Source organism: Vigna radiata, chromosome 10 (genome assembly GCF_000741045.1).
Source record: "Vigna radiata var. radiata cultivar VC1973A chromosome 10, Vradiata_ver6, whole genome shotgun sequence".
Taxonomy (NCBI): domain Eukaryota; kingdom Viridiplantae; phylum Streptophyta; class Magnoliopsida; order Fabales; family Fabaceae; genus Vigna; species Vigna radiata.
In genome coordinates this window covers 7208196-7220280 of record NC_028360.1, presented here as the reverse complement: position 1 = coordinate 7220280, position 12085 = coordinate 7208196, and the positions used below count along the sequence as shown (strand labels likewise).

Sequence of the window (12085 nt, the reverse complement as noted above, 5' to 3'; positions counted from 1 at the left end):
TATTGAATTAGTTATTAAGTATTATTATCCTAATTAAAGGTGGCTATATATTTGATGAGCTTGTTCGTCTCGAAGCAAAGATCTAAAAATTGAGTTACTTGTTTGACTAAGTTAATTTCAGTAGTTAGATTTAGCCTTTATGATAATATAAGAGAATGTAAGTATGTGATTAGTCTGCATTGATCATTAATTAATTAGACACATGTTTACTGTTATCTTAAATAATTAAGAATTCTAAAAGTAAGTTCATTTTGTACTCAACAGTAATACTTGCGAATGTTTTTTTTAATCTTCTACAAAGAAAAATATTAGAAAATAAAAAAAATAATGTTATGTTATTCTAATAATTAGAGAGTATATATATAACAAAAAGGTAGCAATACATAATCTTATAATTAAAGTTAACATTAAGATACTAGAAGCAAATAAGACGACAAATTATATGATAGTCAATAATAATTATATTAATTACTTGACAATATCAAAAGCAATTGTTGTTCAAATTTAATCCTAAAATTTATGGAGTGATCGAACTAATGGAGTTAGATTGAATGTAAAAGTGACAAACATATTTAGAAAACCGACATGGCTACAAATGTAAAAGTAAACTTCCAAACGGTAAATATTTTGATATCTCAATTTCTATTCCTCCTAAAATCATCGAATTTGAAAAAAGTTTCTTAATTTGCTTGGATAACAAATTGGAAATGAGTAACAATTACTTCATAAATTATTGATAGTGATTTTAGATCTTTACATTAATGTTAGCAACTCATTTAGTAACGACGAATCCATAGTTAAATTCTAATAATCTTATTTATTTTCATTATTTAGCGATAGCGAATCCATAGTTAAATTCTAATAATATTATTTATCTTTATTAATTAGAGAAAGGTAAAATGAATTGAATCGAAGTATATTATTAAAAATTACACTGGATCAAAAATTAGTTTACAGATGAATTGAACTTAATTAAAAATGAATTAAAACAAACTGATTGAATTATTATTTTTTTTATTAAACTGTATTATATTAAATTGTATTGAATTTTAATTGAAATGAATTGCTTTATACTTTTTGAATTGTATTAATTTTGATATACTTGAATTAAACTACATTAATTTAAACTGAATTGTAATATTTTTTAATTAAAAAACTAAAAAAATGTAGTATTTATCCACTTTATTCATAATATAGTTTTTTCATTAACAACAAAATTAAAAAGTCAAGATGAGTCGGATCGAAGCAAAAGTTGTGATTGATTAAGTTATCAAAATAGGCCGTTATTAGAATTCGGTCAAATTTAACCAGGATGAGCACAGTCGAAATTCATTTGAGTTAATCTCAACCTAAAATCGATCGAATTAGACCAAAAAAGCCACATACGAAACTCAGTCAAGTTAATCTCAATCCAAATTCAATCGAGTTGGCTCTGGTTGAATTCAGACAAATTTTGATAGAATGACCACAATCAAACTCGCTCAATTTAATCTTCATCGAAAATTTGCTAAATTAGGCCAAGTTAACTCCAATTAAAAATCAATCAAATTCAGTATACAAACTGTTTAGTGTACATTACTTTTTTTACATTTTTTTTATAAGTATTTTTTTAGTGTACATTACTTTTTTTACATATTTTTTATAAGTATTTTTTGTATGTATTTTTATACTAAAATCAATGCAAATATGATTCGATATTTTTTTTCTTGTTCAAAATTAAAACATTTAAAAGGGTTGATAATTATTTAAATGTAATTTTCAACCTTAAATATAATTCAGTGAATTATTAAACTATTTCACTTGTTGAAGACTTAGCAGTGTGAAACATGATTATTAAGGAAGTCCTGTTATATTAACTCGAGTATATATAGAAATGTATCACTAAAATAATTAATTATTAAGCTTTATTTTTGTGTTAGTTATTAAATTAAAAAATAATTTTAAAAATTATTTAAAATGTAAATATTCGTAAATAAAAAAATAAAAATTGGATATTGTTTAATTCATATTTAATAGTTGATAAAATAAAAACACATTTTTTTTTATAATATATAAAATGATGTTGCATACATACAGCAAACTAAACAATATAGTAAAAACCATCTCTAAAACAGGAAGTCTCGTGGGTCTCTCACGTGGGGTGACCCCACTTTATCACAACACAGATAAATCTAGTGGCATAGGTAACAGTGGACCCTTTATCACGCCACGTGTAGTTTAGATGTGGCATTAGGTTTTATATATTTATCCATCTTTAAATTATAAAATTATATTCATATAACTTTTTGTATAATTTTAGTGTAAGTGTATTGGAGTGGTTTAAAGTAACCTAAAATTTGTGACAACGAGTTTTAAATATTACTTTTTAAGATTTAATTAATGATTTAGTTCTTTAATTTATTTGATTTTTTTTAGATTTAATTTTTGATGTTAACGTGTTTAGTTTATATATATATATATATATATATATATATATATATAAAAGAAACTTGCATGAAAGATACATATTCTTCTTGGTATGGTCCCCACAAACATGATCTGAGTTTCAGAATCTTAAGGATCCAACCAGTGGTTCAGATCCATATGGGCCCCACTTCCCTGTTTTAATTTTTCTCACTGAGACCCAACACAAATTCAGTTTGTGCCATACATAGGTTGCAGACGTGTTCTTATTATCAACTCCTAAATTTAGCATTGCTCATTGGCAGACCTTTTCTATTCTTATTGTTTATAATAATATGTAACGCAGATGTTTTTGTAAATATTATTATGATTAAGAAATTCTTTTATGCTTGTTATGGTAGATATATCATAAGCATTTATTAAAAAAATGAATAAATTTTAGGGTGAGTAGTTCAAGAAACAGTTATAGACCTCGAGAATTAAGCAGAATACTTTGCCTAGTATCTGTGGTTACGTGTGGTGTTCTTGAAAAGATGGGTATAAAGAAGGCCAAATATAGATTAGTCACCACACTGAATGAGTCACATAACAGAGAGTGTTAGTGTCTAGTATGCGAGTGTTGCTCACTGGACCTTTTCCAAAAGCATTCCTTTCCTCAGCTTGTGACGACACTGCTCTCTGAATGTCAGGTGAAGCTCTGAGATATGTAGAAGAGAAAAGGGTTGTTGAAAGATCTGTGCTTGAAGCACTTTCAGGTTGCTTATGTCCTTCTTCTGTGCTACATTTTTAATATATGCTTTCTTTTCTTTTCATCGGATGAGGAGAATCTCAACCTCTATCATATACAATTTTTCTGTTTTTTTGGGCATTTCATTATTTATCACCATATGTTTCTGCTTTTGATGGGTACAGCTTTTGTACTTTTGGGGGCATTCGATTATTTCTCACTGTTCATTTCCAAATTAGGAAACAAATAATTTATGATCTGCTTACTAATATATTCATGGACTAGTTTGATAGAACGTCACTTCTTGTTCTGAGATTTTATCCACTTTTTTCTTATCTTCTTCTTCTTCTTACTCTAGGACTCGTTTATGTTTGATGTTTTTAAATTATGGCCACTGTTTCTCTATGTGTATTTTCTCAGCAGTGTTTACTCATTTCTGTTGAGTGTTGTTTTAACTCCTTGCAGTGACTTCAAGCTATGGATATTTCAGAGTACACAGGTATAGTTTTAGGTAAACTTCAGAAATTTGAGCCAGAGAACGCCTCAAAGATCTTAGGGTATCTCCTTGTCCAAGAACATGGGGAAGAAGAAATGGCGAAATTGGCTTCACTCCCTGACCATTTAATCCGTGAAGTGGCGTTCCAGACCAGAACCAAGCTTCCAAGGTCAGCTGCCAGATCAATCATTCCTCCAATTTCACCTCCCATGAACTGTCAACCAGGTTTTTCCCCTACTTCAGTAATCACACCTGACACCCCTACCACAGCGGCAAGCTTCCAGGTTCAATCTCCCTTCTGGGATCCTCAGTCTGTTAACAATGCCAATGCAGAATATATGGCACAGGGTTTTTTGGATTCCATCTCTGAATTTCAAAAGCAAACTCCGTACTTCACTCTGGAGAATCATATGGATGCTGTAAATTCTCGTGCTGTTGGGACTTCAGGCACTCCAAGTATTGCTAATGATTACTATGGCTTAGATGCTTTATCAGCTGGTAATTTGGGTGGAAAAGCTGGTAGAAGGTTTGACCATCCAGTCAAGACCTGTCACTACTTTAACAAAGGATTTTGTAAGCATGGAAATAGCTGTAGATACTATCATGGACTGGGGGCCCCTGATGCATTCCCTCACATGTATGGAAATGATAGTTTTAATGATGATCAGATGATTTCACCTGGGTCATTGGCACAACTAGAGTCTGAAATTGTTGAACTCCTGAAACTGAAAAAGGGTGGTTCTATATCAATTGCTTCCCTCCCAATGGCATACTTTGAGAAGTATAAGAAGGTGCTGCAGGCTGATGGCTACCTCACTGAGAGCCAGAGACATGGAAAATCTGGCTACAGTTTGACTAAGCTTCTTGCACGGTTGAAAAATAGCATTAGGCTAATTGACAGGTGAAGATTTGTACTTTCCCTTTGGATTCTCGTGTAGAAAATTTGTTGAATATTTCATGCTACAATTTTCATTTTGTGATGGTTGATTACCAGGCCTCATGGGCAGCATTCGGTTGTTCTGGCTGAAGATGCTCCGAAGTTCAATGGAAAGGGAGATTATGGTAGATACATCAGTGCATCACGACAGATATACCTGACATTTCCAGCTGACAGCACTTTTAGCGAGGCTGATGTTTCAAACTACTTTAGGTGAATGAATGTTTCAAACTTCTATGTAGTTCATTTCGTGTTGGAAAATTCAAATTCCTTTAACATGTTCTTCTGTGTAGCACTTTTGGGAAAGTTGAAGATGTAAGGATTCCAAGCCAAGAGAGAAGGATGTTTGGATTTGTGACATTTGATGATCCTGAAACTGTTAAAGCAATTTTGGATAAGGGAAATCCCCATTATGTCTGCGAATCACGGGTTCTTGTGAAACCTTACAAAGAGAAGCCAAAACTTATGCTGAGGTAAATTCATGTTCTATCTCTGATACCTTGTTGTACCTTCCCGGTTTGGCATTGTAGTTTCAGTAACATGTTAGCTTCAATCACTGATTATTTGAAGTCTCAAAACTCACCTGTTCACTTTTACTCTCTGAATCCTTCATGAAGTAAAATGAGACATTGACAGATGTTAGTACCATCATTGTTTTTTTATGTGATCTTCAATTTGGATGCAGAAAGCACTCAGACAGAATTGAGCACCAGCACCCTGCTTATTACTCAGCACACTACGTAGATGTTGACAATGAACCTACGCCAAGTGAGAACATGATATACTCTATTTCATGTATCAGTTCAAAGTGATATATGTATATATTATGCACATGCTCTTTCTGTCACTCTGTTCCTTTTGTTTAAGAAGCATTTGCACTAATACTTAGTTTTCATAGTTCCAAGAGGTTGCAGTAACCCTCGATTACTCAGGAGCCTGATCATTGAACAGCAAGAGGAGGCTGCCTTTGAATTTCATAGAAGACGTTTTGCAGAGCTGCAGTTGGCCCAAAAATCTTTTACCACTTCACCCCATTTAGGCTTTAACACTGGCGGAGCAAAACCTTCAAATGGTGTGCAGTGATATATTATAAACATGGATTGCATATTTTTCATGATCAGTTTCATTATACTTCTCTTTGCTTATCTTGTATATCTTTTCCCTTCTTGCAGATCCTTTCAATGTCCATTCTGCAGAATCTCAGAATCATGTTGTGAATGACAAATCCGGATATATGGATAACAATTACACTGCTGAGGACAGGTATGAATAATCTCCTTTTGGCTTTATCTTTATCCACAACAATTATACTGAGTTTCCAAACATGTCTTACTTTATTTTCTGACATAATTTAGTTTGTCTAACTGAGTTTTCTTTGAAAAATACTTTATGCAGCAATCAAGGACTGAATCTCCCAGACAGCCCATTTTCATTTCCAGTAGATAGTGGAATTTCAGCAGTAATTTAGTTTCAGAAACACATAGAAGACTGCATACAAGATTACAAGAGAAAGAAGAGAAATATAGAGAGTTAATTTGACACATAATTCGGCCCTTCCATTCGTCTCTTTCCTCAACTGGCTCATCACAGTTTAGTCAAAGTTTCAAGTACATAAAAGTTGAGTTGGTGGAATTAACAATAACAACTTTTCAGAAGGTTATAGTTTTCCTTTTAAAGAATCACAGAAAGATTAGAGGATGTTTGGTTTCTACAACAGTATGAGTAACCAATTACTCTGAGAACAGTCAAATAATTTAATTTGTGTCACAAGTATTTGGTTTTTTGGTTTTCTTTACCTGATCTTGATTCCATGTTATACATTGAGTAAATGCTCTCTGGATTTAGTAAGGGAAATAAATTACAAGTATTTGTTTCTTGATCCCAAAAGAAATATCTGTTCTTTATTTAGTTACTATATATATTTATATTTATATGATCTTTAGGTATGAAAAACTGATATTTTAAAAAGACAACAACTTATCGTTTTGAAGGCAAAATTTTAATAATTTTTTGGGCATATAATGTAGTTGTTTACTAAATGTGTGAATGTGCAAAAAGTTCAAATTGATCTCTGGTTTATTCTCAAATTGGTCTTTAAAAATGTAATTTTAATAATGAAATGATTTCATAAACTTTCTATACCTACATTAAAATAAGCATTTCACTTTTTTGTTTGAAGTCTTTTTAGCTGTTTTGAATTGGTGTATATAAACTTTTTCGTTTTTTCTTTTTCTATGATAAAATAACCATTTGCTTTTCTTGTTTTTCATCGTGCTTGCGTCTATTTGTTTTTTCGTCTTCTCCTTCATTTTTCATAGCCTTATAAAAGAACATCTTCACTAGAAAAATAGTAGGAATGATAACATGTTATGAAAAGGATAGTGCACCTCTTATAAGTTAATCGGTGATGATTTTATAATAAAATTTTAAACTTATTATCAATTATATAAGTGAAGTTGTCATAGTAATTGAAGTCTAATAACACAATAGTAATTACAAAAAATTATTATTTCAGTTATTGAAATACTTGTTATAATAAATATTTATCAAGTTTGTTAATTTAATATTCATATGTGTTGGCTTATTGGATTTTCTTTTTATGTATAGAATAAACATAAATAATGTAGATCATTATGTCTTACTTTATTTTAGTAGAGAAGTGTTTTTAACGTTGTGAAGTTGTTCATCGTTTGATCAAACTGATTTTTGGAAAATCAGTTTAGGAGACCTAGTTTAGGAGAAAACAGCTTCACATAAGTAGCTTTGTCTTGGACAATTTTCATCTTCTTTATTTTCATTTGTAAGCATTTATGCTTAGCTAATTTGGCTGCCCATTTGGTGTTTTTATATATTGAAGACTCTTTTGTATCTTATTATTGATCATAGTGAATTTTTCTTTGGTCTGGACCATTCGTGATTTTTACCCTTGCAATGACGAGTTTTCCACGTTAAAAATTGTTGGTGTCTCTTTGTGCTTGTGATTCTCTTTTTTACTCTATTTGTTTGGTGCTCCTCACAGATTGACGGAAGAAAGGAGATTGAATTTTCGTTGCACTTTTACTTTTTGTTAAGTTGTTATACTTTGTGGCCCATTTTCGTATCAGTATGTTTGAATCTTTTTCATTTGACAATTCTCTCAATCAGTTCACATATACCTTTTACGTCTTCCACTCAATCTTCCTCTTTCAACCATTTCGCGTCTTGCATTCTCGTGTCTTCCATTCTTGTTGTCTTCCTTTGTTATTGCATCTTGAAAATGTAAGTTCTCACGTAAACCTAAATGTTATATTGAAATTTTCCTAAATTTTGGGATTAAAAGAGTAACTTGTTTTCTTTTTTCTTGGAGTTGGGATAGGCTTTGACCTTGGTGCAATTCGTGATAACACTTTCTACAACAAGCTCGATCTCAACGTGGTGCGGGTGGAAAAGAACAACGACAAGGTTAGGAATGGATGTGGAATTTGATTTGGACCGTTCTATTTTGGTGGTGCCGTTGAGGGCTTATAGTGGAAACAACGTCACCAGTAAGGTTGTAGAGGATCCACATGTCATCAGGTTCTTTAATTGTGAGCTTTACAATTCTGGTTTGGTTGGGGGTGAAATCTTTGTGAAGGATCTTCATTGTTGAATGTTTTAGCTTTAATTTTCTTAGGTTAAGGCAAGTTTACGTAAGAATAGGTATGTATGATATTGGGAGAGAGAGAAGGAAACCTGGTGATGGTGATTTCCTCATTCTCCTCTCTTCTTCAAGTGTAACACACATGTTGTTGTGGTTAGAATTGGACAGGTCTTTCTTGGCATAATAAAGAGTTTGTACTTTCTATATAAACCCCATAAATGAAACTATGATGCTTACATAACTGACATAGAAAGTGTTGAGAACCAACATAAAAGTTTTGTGTCTAGTAGTGTCATGGAAAATCGTGTTTCAGGCATATAAACCTCATGCCACCGTGTTATGATAGTTCTTTGTTTGAAGAGCTTTGCTACTACACACTATATCTTCTTATTCTTGTTTTCTTCTTTTCCCTTGGTTCTTTCTTGCTTTATTGGTTATGGAAGAATAAAACAAACACTTAGATTCCTTTATTTTCACCCAAATGTAAGTCATCAACTACTTTAGTTTCTTTAGTTCTTGATTTCAATAATTATCATTCATGAAGTAAAATCATAACTATTACCCTCAGTGTCAAGAACAAGGTGAAGTTCATCAATGCTAATCTTCCTAAACCACTAAGACTAACCCCACTTATTCTTCCTATAATTGCTACAACAACATGATTGTTTTTTTATTATTTCATTCTCTTAATTCAACAAAAGATTATATGTATGGATATAGTTGCTAACATATGGAATGCCCTCAAAACCAAATGCTCTTACAAAGCCGAATATACCTTGCAAAGACTCAAACTCCAACTCCAAGCGCTCCTAACCTCAACTTCACACTCTCAACTTAGGTACTTGTCTTTTCTTGGGTACTCGTTCGCTCTAAGTTGAACGAGGTTATGCCTACAGAAGACACTTTGACGTTTAAGTCAGTCAAGTGCGTTAGAAGGTAATGAATGTTGTAATTAATGTACCTCATACAATGTGTTTTTTATACTATGATTTATGGTTTTTGACCTAGTTGGGCTTGACCCATGTAATTAATTTACCTTGATTAGTTTTTGGGTTTATCATTATGTTAATAATACCTTAATCATGGTTTTAGATTGTTCAACTTAGTCAACATCTTCTACCTTGATCAACATGTAGTCGTCCAAGCCATCATGGTGCACGCTCATCTTATCAAGATGAGGTACATCTAGGAGCATAAAGCCAATATGTACTCAGACATCTATGTTACACCACATATTTATATCAAATATTACTCGTCATAAAATAGATAAACGTTTAGATAAATTTTTTTTCTGTCTCCCTCCCTCTTTCTACCTTTAACCTACCATTCTTTTTAACACCGCTAATTAAGTCATATGAATCATTTTTTACTTTTACCATCAAATATTTATTTTTATGTAAATTCAATATTAATAAAGTCAGAACATCTTATACAAAATTTCAAATGTGAAATAACTTAAATATCTCAACGTAATATCTTTAATGAAAATAACTATGTTTGCAATTCATCCACATAAATATATACTATCAATATTCTATTTACAAGCATGTTAAATATTCAAATCATTCAATTAAAGTTTTTTTTAATCTAAGCTAAAATTGCTTTGCTTGAGTGGAAACCTAATAAAGACCAAGGTTGAATTCATGATGCATTTTCCCACGTAAAGAGAGGATTAGAGCAAAATTAATTTTTCACTCCATTTTTGCTTGAATAAAAAATATTTCACACGAGTGCAAATGGAGTCGAAAACAAATGTTGATCTCTTATTATATTTTAGCGAAAATGTTCACTTAAACAAAAATGTACCTTTCGAGCGAAAATAAAACAAAAACCAACTTCATATTTTGTTTCTTAACCTTTATCCAAAATCAATATAACAACTTTCAACTTTTTTATAACTAAAAATGCCAACCTGAATTTAATTTTCTCAAATATAACTTGCTTCTCATATATCAAATCATAATAATTATAAAAATCATAAAAAAAATTCATATTCAAAATCCACTATAACAATCTTTATAACTTAATATACAACAATTTTTTCACCATCTCAATAATAATATTCAATCTAAAGTACTCTAAAAAAATCTTTATTAACAAAAAATTTCAAATAACATTCTACTCCATTTCAAAATTAACATATTTAAAAAAAATAAATATTGATTAGAAATCAAAATCACTGTGACCAAGTCATCTCACATATAGATTATTTACCCTGATATGATTAAAACATAATAACTTTCTTTACTTGTTAAAGCTTGTTTATATTTAACATTCCAATTCTACTATTACACAACAAAATTAAACTTATAGGAAAAAGATTTTGATCAATGATGTAAACATTCGTTTATAATCTTAGACCGACAGAAAATCATATTTATCTTAGAAAGTCCAAATACAAATTTTTCAAAGTCAACTTAAGACAAAAAATAAAGAAAAACTTATTCTAAAATAAGTTTTGATTAAACATATTTACTTTATCTTCCGTCAAAATTCCTAAAATAAGATCTAATTTATAAAAGAATTAGCATATTTTAAAAATTTTAAAAGTAAAATAAAAAATATTCTAATAAAACAATAACTTTTCTAAAATAAAGTTTAAATAATTGATTCTTTTGTATTTTATAATTGAACAATATAATATATTCATATTTTATCTTAATTATATGGCATCCTTTTCCCTTAAACAATTACTTAAATCCTTCCAATTTTCTATGTATCATCCCTTCTCTATTAGCTAATTATTGTTATTATATTGATTAAAGCTGTCAAAACGGGTAATCTGGTCCGATTCGACCCGGCCCACCATGGGTTGTTCACTTAGTGAATAATTCAACCCAACTCATTTATTAGTAAGCCAGAAAAATTCGAACCTAGTTCGACCCACCATGGATTGGTGGGTAAACGGGTTGCTAGCTCATTTAATTACAATTTTTTTTGGTTAAATAGATCCATTGGTCCCTATTTTTGCTGGGTTTCTTCAATTAGATCCCCGTGTTTTAAAAATAATCGATTTGGTCCCTAAGTTTGAAAACTTTAACCAATCAAGGACATTTCGTTAACTTTTCTGGACGGCGTTAAAAATGGTCTTGCTGACAATCTAGCTGTCATGCTGTGAGTTAAAATATTTGTTTATTGAAGAACCACGTGGTTTCATTTGCTCTCACCCAAAACGGAGAGACCCTTCTCTAGAGCGAGGAAGAATGGTGTCTGTCGCACACCCATACTAGCCTCTGCCGAATCAACCATGCCGGCCACCGTAAGCCGAGAACCAGGGTGTTGCCGACTCCACCGCTCACCGTCGAGACCATCGTCGGCCGCCGATCTAGATCTTCCTTTCTTTCCTCTTCGCGTGCGAGGGAGAAACTCCTTCTTCACCCTGCGACGTCGCCGCCTCTGCCGAATCAGCCACGTCGGCCACCGCAAGCCGAGAACTAGGGCGTCGCCGACTCCACCGCTCACCGTCGAGACCATTGTCGGCCGCCGATCCAGCTCTTCCTTTCTTTCCTCTACGCGTGCGAGGGAGAAACCCCTTCTTCACCCTGCGACTTCGCCACCGCTGCCTCCACCGAAGTCGGCCGCTGCGAGCCACCACCGTTCACTGGTCCAGAGGTGGTCGTTACCGTCGTTCACCTCTTTTCTCACCGAAGACGCGAGTCACTTGTTGATGGGTTTTCTGGTTGTTTGATATTTTATTTATTGAGATTGGAAATGATGAGTGTGTGTTGTGTGAGTATGGTTTGGTGAGGAAGAAGATGAAGGCGTGGGGATTGAACAGGGATTCAGCTGGTGATGTTAACGAAAGAAGATTGAAAGTGGAATGAATCCTTGAACAACCGATTTTCTGATTTGTGTAATCTTCTCCGTTATTTATGGTTGCTGTAACTGATTCAGGGTGTTTGG

At 32.2% G+C, this 12085-nt stretch overlaps 1 protein-coding gene across 1 annotated transcript; it reads left to right on the top strand.

The window, feature by feature from the left end:
• Positions 1-2738: 2738 nt before the first annotated feature.
• On the top strand, positions 2739-6441 carry LOC106775182 (zinc finger CCCH domain-containing protein 18). The gene is made up of 8 exons (XM_014662256.2): positions 2739-3158; positions 3596-4527; positions 4621-4776; positions 4857-5036; positions 5249-5331; positions 5462-5635; positions 5736-5826; positions 5959-6441. Exons 2-8 carry the CDS (start codon positions 3608-3610, stop codon positions 6029-6031), a joined length of 1677 nt encoding a protein of 558 aa, XP_014517742.1. The 5' UTR covers positions 2739-3158; positions 3596-3607; the 3' UTR covers positions 6032-6441.
• The last annotated feature ends 5644 nt before the right edge of the window (positions 6442-12085 follow it).

What these genes read in the sequence shown, in the direction of transcription:
- LOC106775182 (XM_014662256.2), top strand. Translation starts at nt 3,608, where the DNA reads ATGGATATTTCAGAGTACACAGGTATAGTTTTAGGTAAACTTCAGAAA. An exon ending in AGCATTAGGCTAATTGACAG is followed by an intron (nt 4,528 to 4,620) that starts GTGAAGATTTGT and finishes GTTGATTACCAG; the next exon opens with GCCTCATGGGCAGCATTCGG. An exon ending in AATTACACTGCTGAGGACAG is followed by an intron (nt 5,827 to 5,958) that starts GTATGAATAATC and finishes TACTTTATGCAG; the next exon opens with CAATCAAGGACTGAATCTCC.